General features: G+C 60.7%; 2 protein-coding genes across 7 annotated transcripts; one reads left to right on the plus strand and one right to left on the minus strand.

Moving 5' to 3' along the window:
- Positions 1–274: 274 nt before the first annotated feature.
- On the plus strand, positions 275–5,162 carry LOC136313025 (protein C19orf12 homolog). Of its 3 annotated transcripts, XM_066243088.1 has the most exons (4): positions 275–577; positions 1,451–1,607; positions 2,437–2,618; positions 4,284–5,162. In XM_066243088.1, the coding sequence occupies exons 2-4, from the start codon at positions 1,516–1,518 to the stop codon at positions 4,547–4,549; spliced, it is 540 nt and encodes a 179-aa protein (XP_066099185.1). In that variant the 5' UTR covers positions 275–577; positions 1,451–1,515; the 3' UTR covers positions 4,550–5,162. The 3 variants fall into 3 exon arrangements, with proteins under 3 accessions (XP_066099185.1, XP_066099186.1, XP_066099188.1); XM_066243089.1 differs by lacking the exon at positions 1,451–1,607 and having other exon boundaries at positions 278–577; XM_066243091.1 differs by lacking the exon at positions 1,451–1,607 and having other exon boundaries at positions 291–433.
- A 7,202-nt stretch (positions 5,163–12,364) lies between these two features.
- On the minus strand, positions 12,365–22,696 carry PLEKHF1 (pleckstrin homology and FYVE domain containing 1). 4 transcript variants are annotated; one of them, XM_066243612.1, is made up of 3 exons: positions 22,593–22,635; positions 17,029–17,138; positions 12,365–14,001 (listed from the first exon to the last, which is right to left on the minus strand). In XM_066243612.1, the coding sequence occupies exon 3, from the start codon at positions 13,990–13,992 to the stop codon at positions 13,165–13,167; it is 828 nt and encodes a 275-aa protein (XP_066099709.1). In that variant the 5' UTR covers positions 13,993–14,001; positions 17,029–17,138; positions 22,593–22,635; the 3' UTR covers positions 12,365–13,164. The 4 variants fall into 4 exon arrangements, with proteins under 4 accessions (XP_066099709.1, XP_066099708.1, XP_066099711.1 ...); XM_066243611.1 differs by lacking the exon at positions 17,029–17,138 and having other exon boundaries at positions 22,593–22,696; XM_066243614.1 differs by lacking the exon at positions 17,029–17,138 and having other exon boundaries at positions 22,526–22,632.
- Between the last annotated feature and the right edge of the window lie 1,020 nt (positions 22,697–23,716).

Raw genomic sequence — 23,716 nt, forward strand, 5'->3', positions numbered from 1 at the left:
GGCTGTGTGCTCCCCCCGGCTGCTGGAAGGAGTGTGCCCCTAGGCTCCAGGATCCACAGGGCCAGCGGGAGACAAGGACACAGTGCGGGAGGCCCTGGGGCACGCAGAACAGACCGATCCAATCCCGCATGGTGCTCGCCACGGGATGGAGCGGGGCGCGCCGTGCCAGGAGTGCCCCGCGCGAGGCCGGTGGTCAGGAGCCCCAGCGCGGTGGCAGCCCCAGGACTCGGTCTCGCGGTGCCCTGCTTGGTGGCGACCCGGAAGGTTCACGCGCCCGGAGCCGGAGCCGGAAGGCGATAGGGCGGGGCCTGCGCGCTGGGCGCCGCCGGGTCCCGGTGACCCTCGGACGCCAGGCAGGAGCGGCGCCCAGGGCCTGTGGAGCCTGCCCTGCAGTTGCGGCCTGACACGTAGCGGAGGTCCATTCATTCTCTGGGTGAGGACGCGGCGCGCGGGCGCGGAGTCAGCCGGGAGGAAACGGAAGCGCGAGCTGGTGCGGGACCCCTGCGCCTGACCCTGGACCTGCACCGGCGCCCAGCAGGGACCCAGTGCGCGCTGTCACCTCCTGCACCAACCTGAGGTGTGTGTCAGTGTGCCCTCCCGCAGTCACTGCTGCTCCTGAGTCCTTTCCTTCAGTAACGTGTGCGTGGGGGAGGGGCTGTCACCTCCCACTGTAACCCATGTCTGTGTGACCTAAGGCAGTAACCCTGCTGTGTATGTTTTCCTGCCCTAACCTGGGGGGCCTCTGTGAGTGGGCGGGTGTTATATACGCAGCAGGTATCCCATCAGGGCACCTGTGGGCCCAGTGCACCTGGCCTTCCTTGTGCAGAGGCTCTGGGGGCTGGTTTGGAGATGATGAGCAAGGGCTGTTAGGGACTTAGGAGGGGAGATTAGTTTTGTTCCGGTCTGGTAGCTCTTTAGCCTTTAAAATTTTTCCATCGAGACATCCACAGGTTCGTTCTGAGAACTGACCACTTTCTCTCAGGACTGGGAGGATAATTGTACATTAGAGACCCATCTGGATTTTCCTTAGTTCAAAAACCCTCCTCTAAACTAAACTCGTTGAGGGACACAGTGTATCCACCCTCATCTTCCTGACTGGTCCCCTTAAGGACTGTGGGCGGGGTTGGCCTTGATTGAGGGGAATGGGGGTGGGTTCAAAGGGGAAGAGACCAGGCTGGGCTCCAGCTGAAACAGGGAACTTAGTTTTGGTTTCACTTTCCAGTCCTGCAGGGTGGGGAGCTCCATCCCCTACAGTTGGGTCACAGCCAGCCCTGTCCTGCCCTGACCTCTCCTGCCACTTCCTACAAGTAGCCCAGGCAAAAGCCTCCTGACCCAGTGAACTGTTCTAACATCCTTGTTCCAAAGGCCCACTCCCCCTCCGGCAGCCCATCCTCAGGGACGCAGATCCCTGGAATCCTGATTTCCTAAAGTCTCTGCTGTGTTGTCTCAGGGCCCCATCCGTCCCGTGAGTCCCAGAGGCGGACTGTGGAGCCAGTGCTGTGGATTAGTAGTCGGATGTGGCTCTGGACTGTCGGGGCTGAGTCCCCAGGTTCCCCACTCCCTACGCACCTGTGTGCACCCCTCACCCGGGGACCCACCTGTAGGAGGTTAGTCCACCTCACAGGGGGGGAATCTGACAGTCTGCTCTGGGTCACAGGGCGGCCAAGGCGGAGTGAGCCTATCGGGGTGGCAGAGTCCTGTGTTCCCCCTGTGGCTTGTCCTGAGCCCACACGCCCTGAGGACACAGGTCTGGGACTTTTTGCTGAAATGGGTCACTTCTTACTTTGTCACAGATTGAAAGTTCCGGCCCTGGCCGGTTGGCTCAGCGGTAGAGCATCGGCCTGGCGTGCGGGGGACCCAGGTTCGATTCCTGGCCAGGGCACATAGGAGAAGCGCCCATTTGCTTCTCCACCTCACCCCCACTCCTTCCTCTCTGTCTCTCTCTTCCCCTCCCGCAGCCAAGGCTCCATTGGAGCAAAGATGGCCCGGGCGCTGGGGATGGCTCCTTGGCCTCTGCCCCAGGCGCTAGAGTGGCTCTGGTCCCGGCAGAGCGACGCCCCAGAGGGGCAGAGCATCGCCCCCTGGTGGGCAGAGCGTTGCCTCTGGTGGGTGTGTCGGGTGGATCCCAGTAGGTCGCATGCGGGAGTCTGACTGTCTCTCCCTGTTTCCAGCTTCAGAAAAGAAAAAAAGAAAGAAAGAAAGTTCCTCAAAGGGTAGGGAGGACCTTTCCTCTACTCTGCTGATTCTGTTTACCAATTAACTGACCACAGCCCAGCTTTCTCGGGGACAGAGGATTGGTCACATGACTCGGTGCTGTCAATCACGCCCACAGGATTGCTCCAGCACTTTCTGAAAATAAGGACCTGCTCTGAAAAGTTAGGGAGAGTTCCCTTTGGTTGGAAATACTCTAACACTCTCAAAACTCTCCTCTGAAAGGGTTTCTGGGAAGCTCACTGAGATGCCCGTCGTGGTGGCCGACATTATGAAGCTTCTGTGCTCCATTTCGGCGGAGAGGAAAATGAAGGCAGCTGTCAGGCACTCAGGGAGGGGCGCCCTGGTCACTGGTGCTGTTGCCTTCGTTGGTGGTTTGGTTGGTGGCCCACCGGGAATAGCTGTGGGTAAGTGCCTGTGCCTCGCAGGGGCAGCGAGCCTCATGGGTGTGGGACAGTCCCCCAGTCCACAGAGACCCTACAGATGTCCTGTGTCCTGCATGAGGAGTTATTTGAAGTTGTGTCTATAAATGATCTCTGTGCACAGAACGTGTCCCGCTGACAACACGAGCTGCTGGGTCATTGTCTCCAAAGTGCTGGCCACTCTGAAAGGGCATTTGTGTCATGTGGGTCCAGAGCCCGGCTCCAGAGATGTGTCCTGGAGTCTGAAGACCCTGGTGTCCCTTGGATAGTCCCTGTGCTTCAAGGCTTCACCAGAGACCCCGAGGGGATGCAGCATTTAGTGCCCATCGGCCACGTCCAGCCTGCACGTGGGTCTCTCTGGCCTGGCTGCTCATTCAGACAAACTTTTCCTTTCCGGTCAGTGTGAGATTTACAGGGAGCTCCAAAGACCGTGGACAGAGTTCCCAGATGCCCTTGTTTCAGTCCCCCCACGCTGATGTCCTAAGTGACCAGGTACATTTGTCAAAACTACGAAACCAGTGCTGTCACCTGACTGTTCACTGTTCTCCAGACTTTAGGATTTGGGTCCTACCAGCTTGAGTCACTGATCCCTTTATGTCCCACGGTCCAGCTCAAGGTGCCACATGGCAGTTCATGACCGTGTCCCCTAGTGCCCGGTTCTGTGATGGTTTCTCAGCATTCACGGTTTTGAGGAGTAGCCGTCGGGTGGGTGGGATGCCTCTCAGTTGGGTTTGCAGATATCTGACTTTGTAACATGAGGAGACTTTCCAGGACACAGATCTGGTATTCTGTGTGGCAGCAACAGGTGGCATGGGGTAACCACTGCCCTTTTGACAGGAGCCTGCTCTCCAGGTCACCACAGGCACAGTCAGCCCACGTCACCCCTTCCAGTCAGCTGCCTGTCCCCTGAAGGCAATTGAGTTTGAGACCCCGCCCTAGATGACCTTTAGCCACAGACCTGAGCCTGACCAGGTTCGATGGGACTTTCCAGTGACCCAAGGTCCTCCTGTCCCAAACAGTGCCTTGACTTTGATAACAAATGTGTACTTGAAATCATGTTTATGCCCTCTGCGGTGGCAGGGGGACAAATAGTTGAATACATTATTATTTATTAGGTGTCATCATAGCACTCTGAGGGCTGTGTGGAGAACACTTGTTTGAAAGAAAAGGTCTCCTTATCTGTCTGCAGGGCCCATTCACCATGTGAGCTCAGTGGAAATGTCCAAAGTTCAGGGGCTGGGACCATATCAGCTGCTTGAGAGACAATGGCCTCTCCCCGGCGATGGGTCTTGGAATGGGGCTCGCTTCTCAGCGGTCTCCTTTCTCAGGAGAGAGGTTTTTATGGGAAACACGGAAATCTCCAGCCCGTGAAGAGCATCTCCGTTAGCACAGCTCTGAGGCGGGACATGATTCTTGCTGCATCCAAGAAAGTGGGGCTCGGGGAAGGACATGCTGGGGTGTCCCCTACCTGAGCCCCACGGAGGGGGGCCTCTCCCACCTCTGCCCTTGGAGCCGCCTGGCAGAGCCACGCCCGCTGTGAGCGCTGGTGAATGTGCCCCCTCGTCATGACGGGGACGAGCTCCCCTGTGATCTCCCAAGTCCCTCATTTGTGAACAGGGCCCGATTCATGGAACCTTCCTTGTCCTCTAGGGGGCGCCGTCGGGGGGCTCCTAGGGGCCTGGATGACGAGTGGGCAGTTTAAGCCCGTCCCTCAGATCCTAATGGAGCTGCCGCCCGCTGAGCAGCAGAAGCTGTTCAACCAGGCCACCGCCATCGTCAGAAACCTTGACTGGTCAGACGCCGTGCAGCTGACCGTGCTGGTCATGGGCAGCGAGGCCCTGCAGCAGCGGATGCTGGCCATGCTGGTGGGCTACATCAGCAAGGAGCTCCAGGCCGAAGTCCAGTACGGTGACTAGCCCCTCGGGGCCGCGGTCCTGCTGCTGGGGACTGGGCTTTCGGGTGCCCCCCGACGCCGGGCGTTACCGGAAACGGCCATGAGCTGCCTGCTGGTCTGCATCGCCTTCTGGGAATCAGTGATGAGGACCTCACGTGTGTGTATGTGTGTGGGGGGGTGGCCACTGTCTGCGCCCCCTCTCCTGGCTCAGACTCTGGAGGAAGGACAGCGAGTGCAGCAGCTCACGTGTGACGCTGACTTCTGTCTCAGGGACCTGCTGCAGGACTGGGCACCCTTCTGGGCCAGGGTCTTGGGACTGGCGGCCAGCCCTGCTGGAATCCTGTTGACCTCCTGAGCGGGTCCCTTCCCCTCTACCCCCCAGTCCTTTCCGGGCAGCCTCAGGGAGGGGGAACACCAAGTGCTCTGGTCCTTCTCCCAGCACCCGGGGCCTTCCTGTCCCCGTCGGGGACCCGCCTGTGAATCTACTTCCGTTAGAAGGCATTGCTGTTTGTAAAGTGCTGGGGTCACAAACCATCTCTAAGAAGTTTCCCCCCTGAAGTTCCCACACGCTGTTTCCCTGCTGGTAGAACCACAAGTGCACTGTTCTCAAATACAATAGATTTTTCTGAACAGTCTTTCTCCCACGCACTTCCTGTAAAGCGTCTCCAACACGGGGGTCCTTCACGCCCCGTGTCAGGGGACCAAAGGGCAGGGGCGGGGTGGGCGGCTCTAAAACATGCGAGGAAGCCCCCGGTTCCCCAACACCTGCCTCTCCAGGCTGCTTCCCTGGGGGTACAGGGGGTGCCCTCCTGCCCAGGAGGGCCGGATCCCGGCATCTCCACCTGCGTAGAGAGAGCGAGAGGGTGGAATGGGACCCACGGGGCTTCCGGAAGGGTCGAGCCTTGCCCAGCAGAGCGACTGCTCTCCGGTGGGGTGCGTCCAGCAGGGGCCTCACTCCGGAGGCGGCCCGCTGCCTTCACCATCTGTGTGGCTTGAGGGGCGGGGCAGGGTGGCCTGCTTACAGGGCTCTCCTCACTCTGGCCACAGGGGAGGTGGGGGATGCCTCCGTGTTCATCCCTCCTGGTGGCTCATATTCTGCCAGAGCCTGGGACACAGGGGGCCTCCGCTCAGAGGTCCCACACCGGAGTCCACTGAAGCCCTCCCCTGGGCCACCTGCCTATCCCCCTGGGAAAACAGCCCAGAGAGGAGATGGTCCCACTCCCGACCGATCTGGGCTGGAGGCAGCAGGCCCTGCTGAGTGCAGTCACCCTCGGCGTGCTAGGTCCTGGGCCTCGAGTCCCCGCTGCCCCGGACTCTCTCGGCCCCAGGCTTTTAGTCTCTGCGTTTCAGCATTTCTCCCTGAAGTCTTCATTCACTTACCTTTGACCAGGGCCACGCCAGCCTGGCACAAAACCCTGCCCCAGCCCCTCCCCGATGCAGCCACGCTTATTGCCAACATGTTGGGCATGCATGGTGTTTTAACGCAATCTTTGAAAGTGATTCATTTGTCAATGCGCATTGCTGAAAAACTTGCAAGGATCCAGATAGCATAATGAAATAAAAACTGCTACAAATTCCCCCAGGCAGACAACCGCCATTACCCTTGGGATGTGTTGTGTTTCTGTTGTATTTGCATTGGTGCTGTTTGGGCTTCTTTGAACCCTTTCACCGGTTACGGCTGGTGATGTAACTTAGAATCCTGTGGGCGCGTGTGACCGCTGCAACTTCCCGTTGCATTTAACCGTGCCTGGTGTGGGTGCCTGTGGAGGTCACGACCCTTGTGATCCGGCATGAACTTACCTGTGTCAGTGTTCTGTTTGTATTTGTCTTTGGCATAGACCCCTCAAAGGGAGGCTGCAGAGTTAAGACGCTGCAGGATATTTTAGGGGCGTTGTGACAATCAGTCAAGATTCCTTTCTGAGAGGCAGGACTGTCCCTTCGTCTTCCAGCAAGTTTGTCCTAAACCCTTTTTTAATTTGACGGCTGATCACCTGTGTCTTGTCTTTTTTTTTTTTTTTTTTTTTTGCATTATGAGTGGGGCTGGCCAGTGGGGAGGGTCCCCAGGTCTCTGTGGCCAAGGCCTAGGGAGGGTGTAGGGGGCCTGGCCGGAGCGGAGGGTTAGTCCCGTGTGAGTTTTCAGAGGCAGACGGTGTATTTTTAGCCAGAATGAACTTTCTATGTTGCTATTTTATGCGGCCCCGCCCAGAGGTCAACACGAGGGTGTGTTGCAACGGACAGGCTGGAGGACCGAGCCAGGGCTGGAGGGCAGCTGGCCCCGTGGTCCTGGGAGACGCCATCTAGCGGGCGCGTGGGTCTCCTGCCCAGTCCTGGGCCCCAGCCAGGCCAGGCTGTGGCTGCGGGAGGGGTGTGTGCTGAGCTCCCCGAGGGCGGAGGCGGAGGCTGAGGCTGAGGCTGGGGCCGGCCGGCTTCCGCAGGGGTAGGGAGGCCTGAAGGGCACACCCACCGGGGCTCCGGCATCCTCTTCACACGCAAACCAGGGTGCGTTTCAGTCCCAGACCAGCTGGGAAATGCCAGCGTCGGCACGGCTGCACAGGGAACGTCCTCCGTGTGCTCTCCTGTGGACGTCAGGGGGCGGTCAGTGGCTGTATCAGTGGAGGCTCCTGGACCGTGGTGGTGACAGCTGGCCAGTGGACGGCAGCCTCGGGGCAGCAGGGGGACCACAGATGCTGGCAAATGGGGAGCTGAGAGCATCCGTCTAGACCACTGAGGTGACGGCTGTTTAGTTTTTGTGGATTTTGAGGGAAGGACTTTAATCAGTGTCATTTGCAATTAAACAAATACAAGGATAGTATCTAGGAGATGTCTGTCACATACCAATTAATTAGTAAAGATGAACACAAATGATCAAACCCAGGACTGGTAAGGCTTTGGGAAAATGATGTACACACACACACACACGCACAAACATGCATACACATACACATATATACACCTATATACATATATTACATATATATACTCACATACACACAAACATTTGCGTACACACATTCATATGTATACCTACATACATACACATACACAAAAACACACATATATACACACACACACACCACTGGAGATAGTCTTTTGGAGGTTGATTTTTTTTTTAATAAATCTTTTTTTTTTTTTACTTCTTTTTTTTTTTTTTTTTTTTTTTTACAGAGAGAGAGAGAGAGTCAGGGAGAGGGATAGACAGACAGGAACAGAGAGAAATGAGAAGCATCAATCATCAGTTTCTCCTTGCGAGACCTTAGTTGTTCATTGATTGCTTTCTCATATGTGCCTTGACCACGGGCCTTCAGCAGACCAAGTGACCCCTTGCTCGAGCCAGCAACCTTGGGTCCAAGCTGGTGAGCTTTTTGCTCAACCCAGATGAGCCCACACTCAAGCTGGCAACCTCGGGGTCTCGAACCTGGGACCTCCGCATCCCAGTCCGATGCTCTATCCACTGCGCCACTGCTTGGTCAGGCTAAATCTTTTTTTTTTAAATTTTTTTTAATTATTCATTTTAGAGAGGAGAGAGAAATGGAGAGAGAGAGACAGAGAGGGAGAGAGAGAGGAGAGAGAGACAGAGAGAGAAGGTGGGGAGGAGCTGGAAGCATCAACTCCCATATGTGCCTTGACCAGGCAAGCCCAGGGTTTCGAACCGGCAACCTCAGCATTTCCAGGTCGACACTTTATCCACTGCGCCACCACAGGTCAGGTTGGAGGTTGATTTAAAGAAAAAAAAGTCATAAGAACCATAAAATTCTAGTATATTCTCTCCAGCCAACACAGTTCATGTCAGGGAAAACGTTACAATAAAATAACTCACATGGAGGAAAGATAAAGACCTTCCCAGCACAGCCGCTCCTAATCTGATGCTGGACTACGGGAAGCAGTGACACCAGGTGCGTGGCGGCCTCACCGACGCGGACAGACGGCGTCTGCAGCGTGCACGGGGTGGGCACGTGAAGTGCCATGGAGTGTGCGCAGTGTCTCAGCCGCATTCTGGCGGTGATTCCGGGCGCCAAGGCCCTCCCGCCCGCCCGCCACTCTCCCTGGACTCTCCTGAGACCTGGGCTCCCCCGCCCTGTCAGGTGACTCGGGGCCACGCCCCCCTCTGCCCAGGGGGAGGGAGCAGCTGTCCACCCCTGCAGCACTCAGAAGGTCGCAGGAGTCTGGGGGGCGTGGTCAGCCCCCCAAAGCACAGGGCAAAGGCGAAGAAGAAGGCTTCCCTGGTGGTGTGTGTGTGTGTGTGTGTGTGTGAACACTCCTGTGTCCCCTTCACGCTCACACCACCAGCACACTCACACTTCCGACACCAGATGTGGGGGTCCTTCCTCACTAGGCCATTCTCTGCACCGCCCCCTGGCTGTCGTACAGACCATCGCATTGCAACACCGGCTGGAGTTCACACACACCCCTGGGTGAAGGGCTCAGTCCCACAGGGCTGCCCGCTCCCCACTTCAGGTGCCAATGGCAAGTCCCAGGGGTCACCTGTGCTTCTGACTGACCAGCTCTCCACCAGGGTTCCTGTGGCTCATCCTTGTGTTTGACAATTTGCTAGAACAAGTGACAGAAGCCAAGGAAACATGTTTGCTAGTTGATTATAAAGGGCAGAACAAGGGATACAGACGGACGCTCAGGTGAAGACAGGCACAGGGCGAGGCACGTGGGGTGGGGGGGTTGGAGCTTCCACGCCTCCTCCAGGGGTCCCACCCTCCCTGCACCCCACCTGCTCGCCAGCCCAAAAGCCCTCTCCACCCGGCTCTTGTGGGATTCTCAGGGACCAGACGATGGAGAAATGAAACGAGATAAGCCTCACTGACAGAGCCCCCCCGAAACGGGGCGGAGGCCATCGGGGGGGTCTCACGGCTCCGTTCTTAGAACCACTGCCAGGCTGCTCACCTGTTGTCACACTCAGCTTGGGGCCGAGCCACAAAGCCCTGGATCAACGATTGCTATGCGACATGCGTGGACTTGACCTCCTCATCACGGTGACCAGAGCAGCTGCACCCTGCACCTTGAAAGGAACCCCTCCATGACCGGTGCCCCCACTTACGTAACGGGCCTATGGGATCCCAGGCAGCCCGGCCAGCGTGGGTCAGCCGGTCAGTCGAGAGGGATGACGGGTCTGAGAGCAGGGAGGTCACACCCAGGACCCGGGAGGGAAGCCCTGAGAGCAGGGAGGTCACACCCAGGACCCGGGAGGGAAGCCCGGGGAAGCTTTCCGGGGCTCCTCCCAGTCCCTGTGACAACCCGAGGCCTGAGGGACAGGGCTGTCCCTGACACTCATGTCAGGGCTCATGCCAGATGAGAAGTGGGGGCCCGCGCCCTGTCCCCAGTCCCTCCCAGAGCCTTGTGTCCTGCCGGCTCCCCCACCCCTCGAAGAGCCGGCGCTGGAATATTCCAGTGCTGACAACAGAGAGGCCGGGAGGGAGAGCACGGGGTGGGGAGCCTGAGCCAAACATTTCTGGGCAAAAACAAGGGGAAATTTCGATCCTTGGAGTGTCTGCTTCGGGGCCCTGCCAGATGTTCTGACTCCAAAGAGCAAGGTTTCCAGAAAACGCCCCCCCACTGTGGCTCCCAAGTGGCAGGGAGGACACTTGGGGTCTGGGGCCAGTTGTCCAACAGGCCCCTTCTTTCTCAGTTTTATAGGCCTCTCTAGCTGCCCACAGCAACCGCCTGTATCCGTGGCTTGTGGGCGTGGCCAAGACCCGGGATCCTGGCTGAGAACAGGGTCAGCCGTGGTGGTCATCTCGGCCGCCAGGTGGCTGAGCCCAGGAGTGGCCCTGAGCCCCAGAGAATGGGCTGGGGCATGGGAGAGGCCAGGCTGTCAGAAACTCTCTGATGCCCACATGAATGGTGTCCCCAAGGAAGCCCACTTCCTGCCCCTGCCTAGAAGGGTAACAGTCAGTTTCTGGAGGGGAGTGGCTAGTCCCCCCCCTCCAGAAAGAGGTGAGGGCTCCGTTCTCACCCATAATCATTGATGAAAGGCCCTAGGATTCTAGCTCAATTGCCATCTCATTATCATGCCCTCTGCCCCAATGCTCCCTGCCCCATTTCTGACTTGATTCATTTATTCAATCAACAAATGTTTACATACCGGGGACAGGAAGGGACAGTTAATTAAAACAAAAGCAAAACCCAGAGTCCAAGTCCTTGTGGAGACTACCATCCTTTTTCATAAAGTCCTGCCCTCCTCTGAGGATCAATGAAACACCTCCTCCTCCAGGAAGCCCTCCATGACCACACTGTTCTGGGAGCTCTGTCCACTGGCTTTGTGTATTCCTCTCCATGGGCTCATGCCACAGCCCCTTCAGTCTTAGGATGGCCTCGTGTGACCTTGCTGTGCCTCCTAGGGACTGGTGCCCAGGTGGGTCTCAGTAACTGGTAGCCACTGTCCCCCTTCCCTCCACCATCAAAGAGGGGTAAGATCCCTTGGGCCCTGTGAACACCTTGCCACTGACAGGCAGAGCTGGGATGTCTCAGCACCCGTGCAGATGGGCCCCACGTAAGAAATCCGCTTCCCTCCCTCACGCGGTGTCCCCAGCACCTGGCCCGGCACACATGCAAGAAGACCCTCCAAAGGTTGCCCACCCGAGCCTGTGGGTCCTTACAGGCCCTAAGGCCTGGGGGCTCAGGGAAGCACAGACCTGGCAGGGGACGAGGGGAGCAGCTCTCAAGGGCCCCAGGCGGAGGACCCTGCCGCTGGGCCCTGTGCTCCATGCCCTCTGGGGCGCCTGTGAAGGCTGGCAGTGCGGGCACCACCTGCGGGCAGTCTGCTCTGTCCTGTCCCGATGAACGATGACCCGATGACCGCTGCCCCTCAGGAGGGAGGGTCCAGGAAGCGGGCTGTGACCAAGAGGCCTGAGCTGGCACCCCTTGCCCCAGCACCACCCGTGGGTAAGGCGAGGGACTGCCTGGCCTTGCTTTCTGAGAGGGCACCTGATCTGTTTTCAGGAAGTTCCCCCTCACCCCGTGACCTGTCCAGCCCTGAGCCCTCTGCCCAGGCAGAACCAGCCTAGACCGGTTGGTGTGACCCAGGGAGGCTTGTAAACAAACAGCCGTTCTTAGACGCACCTCTGACCACCTCCCCATCCGGTCCGGCTGCCCCTGTGAGAAAGGCCTCGGCAGCCCTGGGTACCTCATTCTGTATCCCTCCTGCCTTCCACCAGGGCGGCTGGGTGACTACCTGTCAACAGCAGGCTGGAGCCACAATGCCCCTGGGAGCCAGACCCTCCCTACCTGCTGAATCAGAGTGAGAACAAGTCTTCACTTGGGAATGGAGCCCCAATGTTGGGGTTCAAACACTGTGCTGGGTGGGCCGGGGGAAGGTCTCCTGGACCCAACCTCACTCCTCCTAGCTGGCAGCGGACTCTGGCCAACGCCAGCCAGGCAACGGAAAGGTTGCAGAAACAAACACTGGAGACTATTTTGAAGGGCCCCCAACTCTGTGGCCAGGCTGGCATGCCAGCTGCTGCCCCAGGACACCTTCGCTGCGCTTGGGGCTCCCCCACTGAACAGCACCAAGCCCTGGCAGCCTGGGCAGAAGAGCTGAGCCTGGGGGCCCGGGCACAGCTGGACACGTGGCTCCTTGCTCCCTTGACTCCCTGTCCACCCACTCAGAGAACTCACGGCACATTAACGGGGCTGCAGGTGCCGGGCTCACAGTCACACCTCCCTCAAGATGGGTGTGTCCCTGGGAGCCAGTCCAGATGTGGTGGGATCATGTGAGCCGCTGCCGTGCTGCCCCCCAGCCTGGCGGACAGCTGCTGACCTTGGCCCCCAGCTCTGCATCAGTCTCTGACCAGGCAGCGTCTGAAGAACACAGGGACTTTCCAACCACACCAATCGATAATCGTTCCTTTTATTATTAAGTTGGTCTGGATAAGGTTTCTGTTACTTGACATTCAAGAGTCCTCACAGAAAACCCTGCCCTCCCCCAGCCACAGGGAGAGATGAGGACTGACAGAGTTATCAGCCCCCTGGACACCTGGAAAGAGGGGGCACAGGGCCGGAGGCCTTGGCATGCTGTCTGGGTCACCGGGAGCACAGGCGGCAGTCCACAGCTGGTGGTCACCCACCACGTGGCAGCCTCTTGTGGGCTCTGGGTGGGCCCGCCTGCCCAGTATGACAAGGCCCAGCTGACCAGGCAGGGAGGCATCAGCAAGGTGGTGGACAAGCCTGGGTATTCTGGACGCCTCCCAGGAGTCACATTGTCCCCTGGGGGTGTCCTTGTCTGGGGTCACGGGCTGTGCTTCATTCAAGGCCTCAGAGCACGGAGGCTCTCATTCGGGTCCTGTCTTCCCTCTGATCCCTAAGGGCGCCTTGAGGGGTCAGGTACTTCTAGGAGCTACACAGCTCACAGGGCTGAGAAAATGGCATTTGATCCCAAGAGGCCTAAGTGTTTCTGGTTTGCTAAGCAGAAAGATCATTACCTGAAGGGGAAACAGAAAGACGCTAATGTCCAGAAAAGAGGCTCTAGGGGTCCAGAGGCCAAGACCCGCTCCTGCTGCGCCCGCCACCTTGGGTTAGGGTCCAGGGGGTGGGAGGGCGCAGGCAGCTCCGGGAACCCTAGAGACGCGCACGCGCAGTCCGCGCGGATGCGTAAGTGACTCGAGAGCCCCTCCCCCAGTCCGCAGACCAGGGTCAGCTGTGGAAGGAGGACCAGGAGACACCTGACTCGTAGAACTTCACGCGGCTGGGCCAGTCGCCATCCCCACTGCCCTCCTTGTCCTCGTCGGAGTCATCGTCGTCATCCCCACTGGACGCCCCGCAGCCCAGCCTGGCCGGGGACCCCGCGCACAGGCCCTCCTCCTCCTCCTCCCTGCGCTTCTGCGCGGCCAGCTCGCGGTAGCAGAGGCTACAGACACGCAGGGGCTTGGGCGACAGGCGTGGCAGCAGGAAGCGCGCGCGGGAGCACTCCGCGCATACGACGAAGCCGCACTTGCGGCAGTGGTGGCGCCGCGTGAGCGCGGAGAAGCGTGTCTGCGTGCAGCGCATGCAGATGTCCGTGGCCTTGTCCGGGATCCAAGGCGCCGCGTGCTCCGTGCTGGGCGGCCGGCCGGTGGCCAGCAGCTGCCGCCGCACGCACTCCTCGATGTGGCTGATCCACTCCTGGCGCTCTGTGGCGGAGGCGGCCGACACCACGAAGGACTTCTTGGCCGTCCTTATCATCCAGCGGTTCTTGGCCTGCAGGGTCTCGGGCAGTGGCTCCAGCGTCACCTCCTCCAGCGGGATGATGTGCTGGGCGCGGTACTTGCGCTTGCTGAGAACGATGCTGCCGTAGACCAGGATGTCGCTGAACAGGAAGAAGATGCGCGGCTTGGCCTTCTTGCGGCACTCCTTGGTCAGCACGCCCTCGCCCAGCAGCACGCGGCCCGGCAGCGCCAGCGGCTGCCCCGACGCCCCGAAGCAGCTCTCTACCTCGGCGATGCGCTGGCTGTTTATCTCCGTGTTGGCCAGGTAGTCCACCATCTTCTCTGGCTGAAGGGGAGGGGGGCGCACACAGGCGTCAGCTGGCCCGCACTGGGCAGGACCACACTGCCCACCCCCATCACCCACCCCTAGAAGCCGACCCTTAGAGGAGTTACTGGGAGGTGAGGGGGTCCCCAGGATGGTGCGTGTGTGGGAGGGGCCAGCCAGGGACGGGAAGGCAGCACTAACCTGTGTGACAGCATACGCCCACTATGAGAGACAGGAAACCCCCCTGGAGGGCCATGGAAGACAGGGTAGAACACAGTGCTGTCCACCCAAGGGACAGAGGCACAGAGCCCCATCTCCCAGCAGGGGCTCCCAGGAGCACTAACTCCAGGGCACGTTGGCCTATCCCAGGTGGATGTACCTACCGGGAAGTAGGGTGTCTGCAACCCCAATCATCACTGCATCCCCCACCCTCAAAGCCAAACCATCACAGAGCCTGCAGCCCCTCACTAAGCCCATAAACCTAGCGGTCAGCACCACCATCACCACAGGTTCTGTGTGCCGACTGCTCCCCCCACGTTATGCCCGGTATACCTCACGCAGTAGTCACACCCGCTCTAGCAGGTAGAAAGCCCCCCCTCAACAGGAGGGAAACTAGGTTTCACTAGTAAGTCGGGGATCCAGAGCTTGCACCCCTGGAGACGGTGTTGCTACCTGCCTTCCCCCACGAGAGTGAGGCCCACACTGTCCTCCTCCACCAAGCACAACGTGTTGATGGCTCCAGATCCCATCCAGCCAGTATGCTCAGTCCACACACACTCCTCCTGACCCAGCTTTGAAGACCACCCAACAACTGCCACCCCCGGGCCACGCCGGCCCCGGCCTCTCCACTGAGCCGCCCGCACACTGCCACCCCCGGGCCACGCGCCGGCCCCGGACTCTCCACTGAGCCGCCCGCACACTGCCACCCCCGGGCCACGTGCCGGCCCCGGACTCTCCACTGAGCTGCCCGCACACTGCCACCCCCGGGCCACCTCCGGGCCACACGCCAGCCCCGGACTCTCCACTGAGCTGCCCGCACACTGCCACCCCCGGGCCACGCGCCAGCCCCGGACTCTCCACTGAGCTGCCCGCACACTGCCACCCCCGGGCCACCTCCGGGCCACACGCCAGCCCCGGACTCTCCACTGAGCTGCCCGCACACTGCCACCCCCGGGCCACGCGCCAGCCCCGGACTCTCCACTGAGCTGCCCGCACACTGCCACCCCCGGGCCACGCGCTGGCCCCCGGCCTCTCCACTGAGCCGCCCGCACACTGCCACCCCCGGGCCACGCGCCGGCCCCGGACTCTCCACTGAGCTGCCCGCACACTGCCACCCCCGGGCCACGCGCCGGCCCCGGACTCTCCACTGAGCTGCCCGCACACTGCCACCCCCGGGCCACGCGCCGGCCCCGGACTCTCCACTGAGCTGCCCGCACACTGCCACCTCCGGGCCACGCGCCGGCCCCGGACTCTCCACTGAGCTGCCCGCACACTGCCACCCCCGGGCCACGCGCCGGCCCCGGACTCTCCACTGAGCTGCCCGCACACTGCCACCCCCGGGCCACGCGCTGGCCCCCGGCCTCTCCACTGAGCTGCCCGCACACTGCCACCTCCGGGCCATGCGCCGGCCCCGGCCTCTCCACTGAGCTGCCTGCACACTGCCACCCCCAGGCCACGCGCCGGCCCCAGGGTCTCCACTGAGCCGCCCGCACACTGCCACCTCCGGGCCACGCGCCGGCCCCCGGGGTCTCCACTGAGCCGCCCGCACACTGCCACCTCCAGGCCACGCGCCGGCCCCGGGGTCTCCACTGAGCTGCCCGCACACTGCCACCTCCAGGCCACGCGCCGGCCCCGGGGTCTCCACTGAGCCGCCCGCACACTGCCACCTCCAGGCCACGCGCCGGCCCCGGCCTCTCCACTGAGCTGCCCGCACACTGCCACCCCCGGGCCACACGCCGGCCCCCGGCCTCTCCACTGAGCTGCCCGCACACTGCCACCCCCGGGCCACACGCCGGCCCCCGGCCTCTCCACTGAGCTGCCCGCACACTGCCACCCCTGGGCCATGCACCGGCCCCCGGCCTCTCCACTGAGCTGCCCGCACACTGCCACCCCCGGGCCACGCGCTGGCCCCGGCCTCTCCACTGAGCTCCTGCACACTGTCCACTGAGCTGCCCGCACACTGAGCTGCCCGCACACTGCCTGCCCGCACACTGAGCTGCCCGCACACTGTCCACTGAGCTGCCCGCACACTGCCTGCCCGCGTGCTCTCCCGCCCACCGGCTCTCCAGGACGCTCCTCAAACCCAGCACATCTGGTGGTGCTTTCCCATGACCGTAACCACCGTCCACCTGGTTGTCCACACCCCAGATCTAGGACTCATCCTTGAATCTCCCCTTTCTGGTACCCCCGACATTCAATCCCAGCAGGCACCATGGCTTTTCCCTGTCTCGCATCTCGCTCACGTCTGCTGACTTCTCACCGCGGACCCCGTGTGGAATCCACAGCAAGGTGCCTCCACCTTGGGACTGACACGGGCTGCCCTCATTCAGAAAGGGTCTAAGGACTCCGCTCAGGCAGCCCCTCCCCACCTAGGGCAGATCAGCAGAGGTGGCCTGATGGTGGAATCTGGCCCACAGCCTTCTTTTGTAAATAAAGCTTTATTGTCACACAGCCATGCTCATTCCTGCACAACGGTCTGTGGCTGCTTTCAAGAAGGCAGTGGCCGAGCTGGCAGTGGTGACAGAGACCCCTCAGCCACAAAGGCCAAGGTATTTACTCTCTGACCTTTCTACTGTTTGCTGACCCTAGGAGGTCATCCTGTCTGTTTCACCTTTGCAGGACTCAGGACCCGGTATGTCCCTGTCTGTCCACTGTCTGCTTGCATGTGTTACTCCCTCCCTCAGATCTAAGCTCTACGAGAGCAGGAGCCTGTTCTCATTCACTGCTATAGCCCGGGTGCACGGAACAGGGCTGAGCACACAGTAGGTTCTTTGTAAGTGGCCCATGGTGACCTGTCCCAAGGGCCCCCTTGCATGACTCAGCTCTTACCTGCCACAGGAAGCAGGTGAGAGCGGCGCCGGCACACAGCACGCCCTGACCTGGCCAACCGCACTCAGCGTATCTGGGTCAGCTCATTGCGGCTCCGTCAGCCAGGCCACCTGTGGGAAGCCGGGACAGGGCCGTGCGGGGGCTGGGTGCATTGCACAAGGGGAACTCAGCCCCAGTCACGTCCCACTGGCCTCTCTCAGGCCACAAGGCCTCCTGAGAAGGGCCGCCCACACTGCCTTATGTAAGGATGGCTATTTTTAGTTGCTGATCCTGGTTATGAGCTGCAAACCTAGCTGATTCTTGGTGACAGCCCTGGGCCATCCCACTAGGACCGATCACCAATCACCGGTCCCTGCTGTGGACAATCAGGCAAGATTCCAGAGGCTACACCAGGAAATCCTGGGCTGAGTGCTGGGGCCCAGGGGTGGGCTGGGGGAGGAGCTCAGAGCTCCCTGGAGGGAGACACACCAAAGACAGTGACTCGAGTCCCTACCGTGAAGACCACAGCACTGTCAGCAGCAGGGCAGAGGGTGAGACAGCCGGGGGGCCCCCTCCCACAAGGGAGCTCTGTCTGCTGTTCTAAGAGCACAGCCTATGTGGCTTGCCAAGAACAGACAGGACAACCAAGGCTGAAAGGACAGGGCAGGCCACAGAGCGGAACACGGAGCACCACGTGTGCAGCCATGACGGCGTTCAAGCAGCGTGGCGGAACTCTGAGTGATCACGGCGAGCGTGGCAGGGAACCTCACACGCAGGAGGGCCGCTACTCGCAAAAGCAGGAAATGACGAGGCTGGCAGGGGTGTGGGGAAGCTGGAGCCTTCATGCACTGTTAGTGGAAAATAACTTGAGACAGCCACTGTGGAAAACAGTGCGGATGTTCCTCAAAAACAAAGAAACCCTGAAAATACAACTCCCACCTGGTCCAGCGATTCCACGTCCAAAGAATTAAGAGCAGGGTCTCGGCCCTGGCCGGTTGGCTCAATGGTAGAGCGTCGGCCTGGCGTGCAGAAGTCCTGGATTCGATTCCCGACCAGGGCACACAGGAGAAGCGCCCATCTGCTTCTCCACCCCTCCCCCTCTCCTTCCTCTCTGTCTCTCTCTTCCCCTCCCACAGCCAAGGCTCCATTGGAGCAAAGATGGCCCGGGCGCTGAGGATGGCTCCTTGGCCTCGGCCCCAGGCGCTGGAGTGGCTCTGGTCGCAACAGAGCGACGCCCCAGAGGGGCAGAGCATCGCCCCCTGATGGGCAGAGCGTCGCCCCCTGGTGGGCGTGCCAGGTGGATCCCAGTCGGGCGCATGCGGAAGTCTGTCTGTCTCTCTGTTTCCAGCTTCAGAAAAATACAAAAAAAAAAGAAAAAGAAAAAAAAAAAAAGCAGGTTCTCAGCGTGGTGTCTGCATCCCCCACGGGCACAGCGGCATCATTCACACTAGCCAAGGGGCAGCGGAAACCCAGGTGGCCATCCACGGGTGAACAGATGGGCGAAGCGTGGTCCAGCTGTCAAAGGAAGGAGGTCCCGACACAGGCTCCCCGACATGCACAAACCCTGAAGATACTATACTCAGTGAAATAAGCCACCAGAAAAAGAGAACATTCTGTAGGATCCGACCAAAATAAGGTCTCTGAAGGAGTCAGATTTCTAAAAGCAGAGAGTAGAACGGGGGTCATCCAGGGCTGGGGGTGGGGGTGGAGGGCAGGGCGGCCAGCGGCTATTTTATAGGTATGGACATGCAGTTTTGCAAGATGAAGAATTCTGGGATCCGTTTCGCAGTGATGGGAAAACGACACTCTTTTTTTCTTTTTCTTTTACAGGGTCAGAGAGAGAGAGAGAGAGAGAGAGAGAGAGTCAGAGAGAGGGATAGATAGGGACAGGAACGGAGAGAGATGAGAAGCATCAATCATCAGCTTCTCGACTGATTGCTTTCTCATATGTGCCCTAACCACGGGCCTTCAGCAGGCCGAGTGACCCCTTGCTCGAGCCAGCAACCTTGGGTCCAAGCTGGTGAGCTTTTTTTTTTTTGCTCAAACCAGAGGAGCCCGCACTCAAGCTGGCGACCTCAGGGTCTCGAACCTGGGTCCTCCGCATCCCAGTCCAACACTCTATCCACTGCGCCACCGCCTGGTCAGGTGAAAATGACACTCCGGAACGGCACTCTTCAGATGGTTATGGGCACAAACCAAAGCCAGGATCAAGTGGCTCGGGTGAGGGGACTTGGACGTGACCAGGAAGGAAGGGGGGGGGGGTGAAGCAGGACTATAACTATAGTATTTCTTTTATTTCTAAAAGACAGCAACGAAGGTGACAAGACTTCTCCCAGTCGATGCCGGGAGGCAGGAACAGGAAGGAGCTTCTTGCCTCTTTCTCTCTTTCAAATGTTAAGGCCCTCAAAAACCCAGAACTCACAAATCAATCTCTGGCTCTACTTGTGGGGGGCACCCCGCAGGCCTGGCATGGGTACCTGGAGGGGGCTGGGCCACCCCACGTGCCAGGTGCCCAGAGGGAGGGCTGCCACTGTGTCCTCCGTCTGCACACTGTGAGTCAGGCACTCGGCAGGACCGGATAGGGCCACGGACCAGAGCAAATGCACTGCAGCTGCGGTGGGCAGACTCAGTGCCAAGAGGAGTGAGAGCGTCGCCCCATAGCCCTGGGGGGCGGTGAGCTCTGGAGGCCGGCTGGCCAGCTGCACCTCCCTCCAGAAGACCAGGGGGGCACAGGCATGGAGGACGTGAGGAGCACACCCAGGGAGGAGAGCGTTGTGGGCAAGGGGAGGGCCTTCCACACAGTCTCCCCATCCCCACAGGGGGCACCAGGGTGTCCCACACAAGACCCCATGCTACTCTGTCCCCAGTCAATGACTTACAGAGCCCCTCCAGGCCTGGGTGGCCCCTGACATGGCTAACTGTGGCCCAAGAAGGGTGCGGCGTACCTGCTGATTGGTGATGAAAGAGGTCTGGACATCCCGCTGACCCCACACACTGACTGGGCTGCCCAGAGGGCTCCGTGAGCCTGCACAGGGTCCCAGCCTGGGTAAGGGGCTGGGCAGACAGCATCCTCCCAGTGCCCCCCCCCCGGACATCCGCCCACCCTCCCCTGACCCACGACTGTAACTTCACACCCCGGTTTGACGGGACCTGGAGGTTTTTCTTGTTAAACACAGCAGCTCCTCCCCCTCCACCTGGCTTTTTTTTTTTTTTCTTTTAACTGTCTCACCAGAGAAGTGAACCTCCCTCTCTTAGCTCAGGGGAGGACAGCTGAGCTGTCCGCACCACTCCTGTGATCAGTGTGGGAACCTGCTTTGGTCCCCGGGTGCTGACTGAAGGTGGACACTCCCGAGGGTCAGCATCCGGGAGCAAGGAAGTGAACAGAACTTCTCTTCTTGGAGGGTTTAGAAGGGTGGCAGGCTCCTGGGCTGACCCCCTGAACCCTAGTGACCCCACCGCCTGGGCTGGGTTGGCTGACGGGGCTCTGGACGAGTACAGGAAAAGCTTGACAGCTTGTCGACGGCACCCCACGCTGTCAGAGGATGTGCCCACTCCCTGGACACGCCTGGCACTGGGCTGGGTCCCAACGAAGCCGTCATCCCCTCCCCTCCCCTCCCCTCCCCACCTGCCCCCTTCCCTTCCCTCCTTTCCTCTCCTCCTCACACACAGCCTTTGGGATTCCAGAGAGATGTCTGGGGCCCCATCCTGGGGACCTGGGAAGTAGAAGTTTGCAGGGGCCCAGGTCCATCCTCTGTCATAGTTACAGCTGGGAACACTGCTTATCAGAGAGGGCAGCACCTGACCAAGGTCACAGAGGGAGGGACCAGGACGCTCTCCTGATTGGGGCAGGGCTGATTTATCACCTGCCCCTCCAGCCCCAACCGGGCCCATCTACCTCCACACCTGCCTGGTTCCAATTTCCAAATACCTACTGAGTCCTACCACAGGCCAGGGGCAGCCCTACTGTGCGTGTTTCAGCAGGGAGCCGGCGACCAGGCCCTTTGGTAACAGACTGCCTGGTGGGAGCAGTTTACTAGGACTAGAACGTAAACCAACGAGTCACTTCTGAAGGTGGTGAGTGCTAAAGCCATGGAGAAGGGCTGATGTGCCCAGCGGGGCTGGGGTGGTGGTCAGGGGTGACCTGGTGAGAAAATCACCTGGTGCCCGCCTGGATACGGAGAAGGAGCCAGCCAAGCCCAGGCCAGAGGGAAGAATGCTCTGGGCTTAGGGAACAACTCGGGGACCTGACCCTTGGAGGCCGCAGAGGAAGGAGGGGTAAGAGGTTAGGTCAAAGGGGCTGGCAGGGGCTAGCACTGCAGGCCGATAACCAGGAGGAGGATGTGAGTTTTCCCCCAACTGCGTGCACGGGTGGGGGGCAGGGGACAGTGCCTCTCAGCCTCGTCCAGCCCTGTGCTTCCTGTCAGGCCGTTCTCCGTGACAAAAACAGGGATGAGGAAAATATGCCAGCGTCATCGACTGAGAGCGTCTAGCTCACGGGGCACAGCAGTAAGCACAATAAAGTATTGTCTCGCTTAATCCTCACAAAAGCCTCAGTGGGGAGGTGGGGAAGGGACTCTCTCTATCCTCCCGGTCACTGCCCAAGGTCCCAGCTGAGTGACAGGAAAGTCCAGCTCTAAAATGACCACGAGCTGCCAAGGCTGCTCTTGACCAAATGCCAGCTCTCCTCTCCTTCTCTGACCCCCCCCCCACCACCACATCATGGGTCCCCTTTGGGCGGCCTGGGCAGGTCCCTTAGCGCAGCTGGGCCGCTGACGTGTGCAGGGACAGAGGCCGAAGTCAGAGTCATCTCCTGGCCGGCATAGACCCCAGTGGAAATTATGTGCGCACAACACCTCAGCTCTAAGTGGAAATCATGTAGCAAGAATGACCCCCAGCAAGGACCCCCTCCCCTTTCCTGTGGTGAGACAGCAGCTCGTGGACCTCGTCCTCCCACCTGCAAAGGCGGCTGATGCCCCTCCCCCCTGCGGCCAGGGGTCAGGGAGAGGGACAGGGAAGGGGTTCCAGGCTGGGAAGGAACTGCCGTTCTGGGCTTGCCTCGCTGCCTTCTTCTGGGACGGGAACCCAGCCCTGTTTCCCTGGACAACTCCCACCCAAAGTCACAAACTCAGCGCTCCAGGGACCAGGCGGTTCCTAAAGGAGAGAGGCCGAGGCCGCGGGAAAAGCGCCGCCACCCTCCCTCTCCTCCCCGCCATCGGCCGGGGCAGCGGTACCCAGCCCACTTCTCCAGACCTCCCAGACTGGCACCGCGGAGCGAGGCCCCGACGGCCAGTACGCCAGCTCTCCGCCAGCCGGCCCCGGGCGCCTCCGGACGCTGCTCCGCTCCCACGCCGCGCACGCCCGGGGACCCTGCCCCTGCCCCGGTGCCCCGTCCCGCTTCTCACCGCTCTCCCCGGAGCCCTGCAGCCCCCGCCAGCCCGCCACGAGCGCCCTCTCCGCTCCAGGCCCGGGTCCGAGCCGCCCTGGTTGCGCGCCCGGCCCCGCCCCGCTGCGCCCGTACCCGGCGGCCCGCTCGACCCAGAGGTGCCAGCTCGGTGCGCGCGTCCCAGCCCGCCCGGGGGCCATACCTCCTGGGCCCGGGGCCCCGCGCCCGCACTCCGCGCCGCGTCCCGCTCGCCAGCCGCCGCCACCGCCGGGCCGCAGCGCTCACGCCGCGATCAAACTCTCCCGGACACGCCCCTCGCGCGGCTCCGCCAATCGCGGCCCTGGCGCGCGGGCGGGGCGGGGCCTGGCCGGGCAGGGGCGGGGCCTGGACCCCCGGCGCGCAGAGCACGAGTTCCCGAGAAGCACGCGCGCGGGCGGAGCGGCGCGAGTCCGAGTGGGTGGGCTGGCTTGGGTCTGGCGTCCCGTTGGCGGATGCCCGGTCGTGGTACCGGGTCCAAGCAGCCCCCGCCAGTTTCCCTGTCCACCGGCCGGCCGCTCTCACCCTGCTGGACGGGGGTGCTGGACCTCGGCCGCGCTGCTGGACCTGCGGGGGTCGCGGCCGCGGAAGGCAGAGGGTAGCCGTGGGGTTGCAGAGCTTGCTGCCTCTGGCGAGCCGCCCCGCTCGCTACCGGCAGACACGGTCATCTCCTCGCAGCCACCCAGGGGGTAATAATCACACACATTAAAGATCACTCTTTATAGCAGAAACGGTCAAACATACACAGAAGGAAAGAGGGACCCGGTTAACGGGCTCCGTGTGCCCATCACCCAGCGCCAGCACACCCGCGGGTTAGGCCCCCACCCCACTGTGCTTCCTGGGATACCCAGCACCTCACACCCCACTGGCTTCTTCCTGGTCCCCAAAGCCCTGAGGCTGTTCCCATCTCGGGACCACCCTCCCCAGGTCTCCACATCTTCCCAGGGTTGCAGTTTTTGGCCTCTGGGTCTCAACTCAAACCATCACCTCCTCAGAGAGAGAACTCCCGGCCTCCACCCATCACCTCACCCTGTTTTGTTATTTTGTGAAGCCTTTCTCACAACCTGAAGTCATCTTATTACGCACTTGTAACACGGTCACAGGGGTGTTCCCCTACCTAGGCTGGGAGCCCATGGGTTGGGCTGTGGTGGTCCTGTTCATCCTTCTGCTGGGGCGCTGACACCTGATCCACCACTTACCCCTGAACTGGTGCAGTTGGTCTGGCCAAGTCCAGCAGACCCCAGGCACTTTGAGGAGGGGCTGGCTAGTCCCATCGGCCTGCTGGTCCGG

This window comes from Saccopteryx bilineata, chromosome 9 (assembly GCF_036850765.1).
Source record: "Saccopteryx bilineata isolate mSacBil1 chromosome 9, mSacBil1_pri_phased_curated, whole genome shotgun sequence".
NCBI classification, from domain to species: Eukaryota; Metazoa; Chordata; class Mammalia; order Chiroptera; family Emballonuridae; genus Saccopteryx; species Saccopteryx bilineata.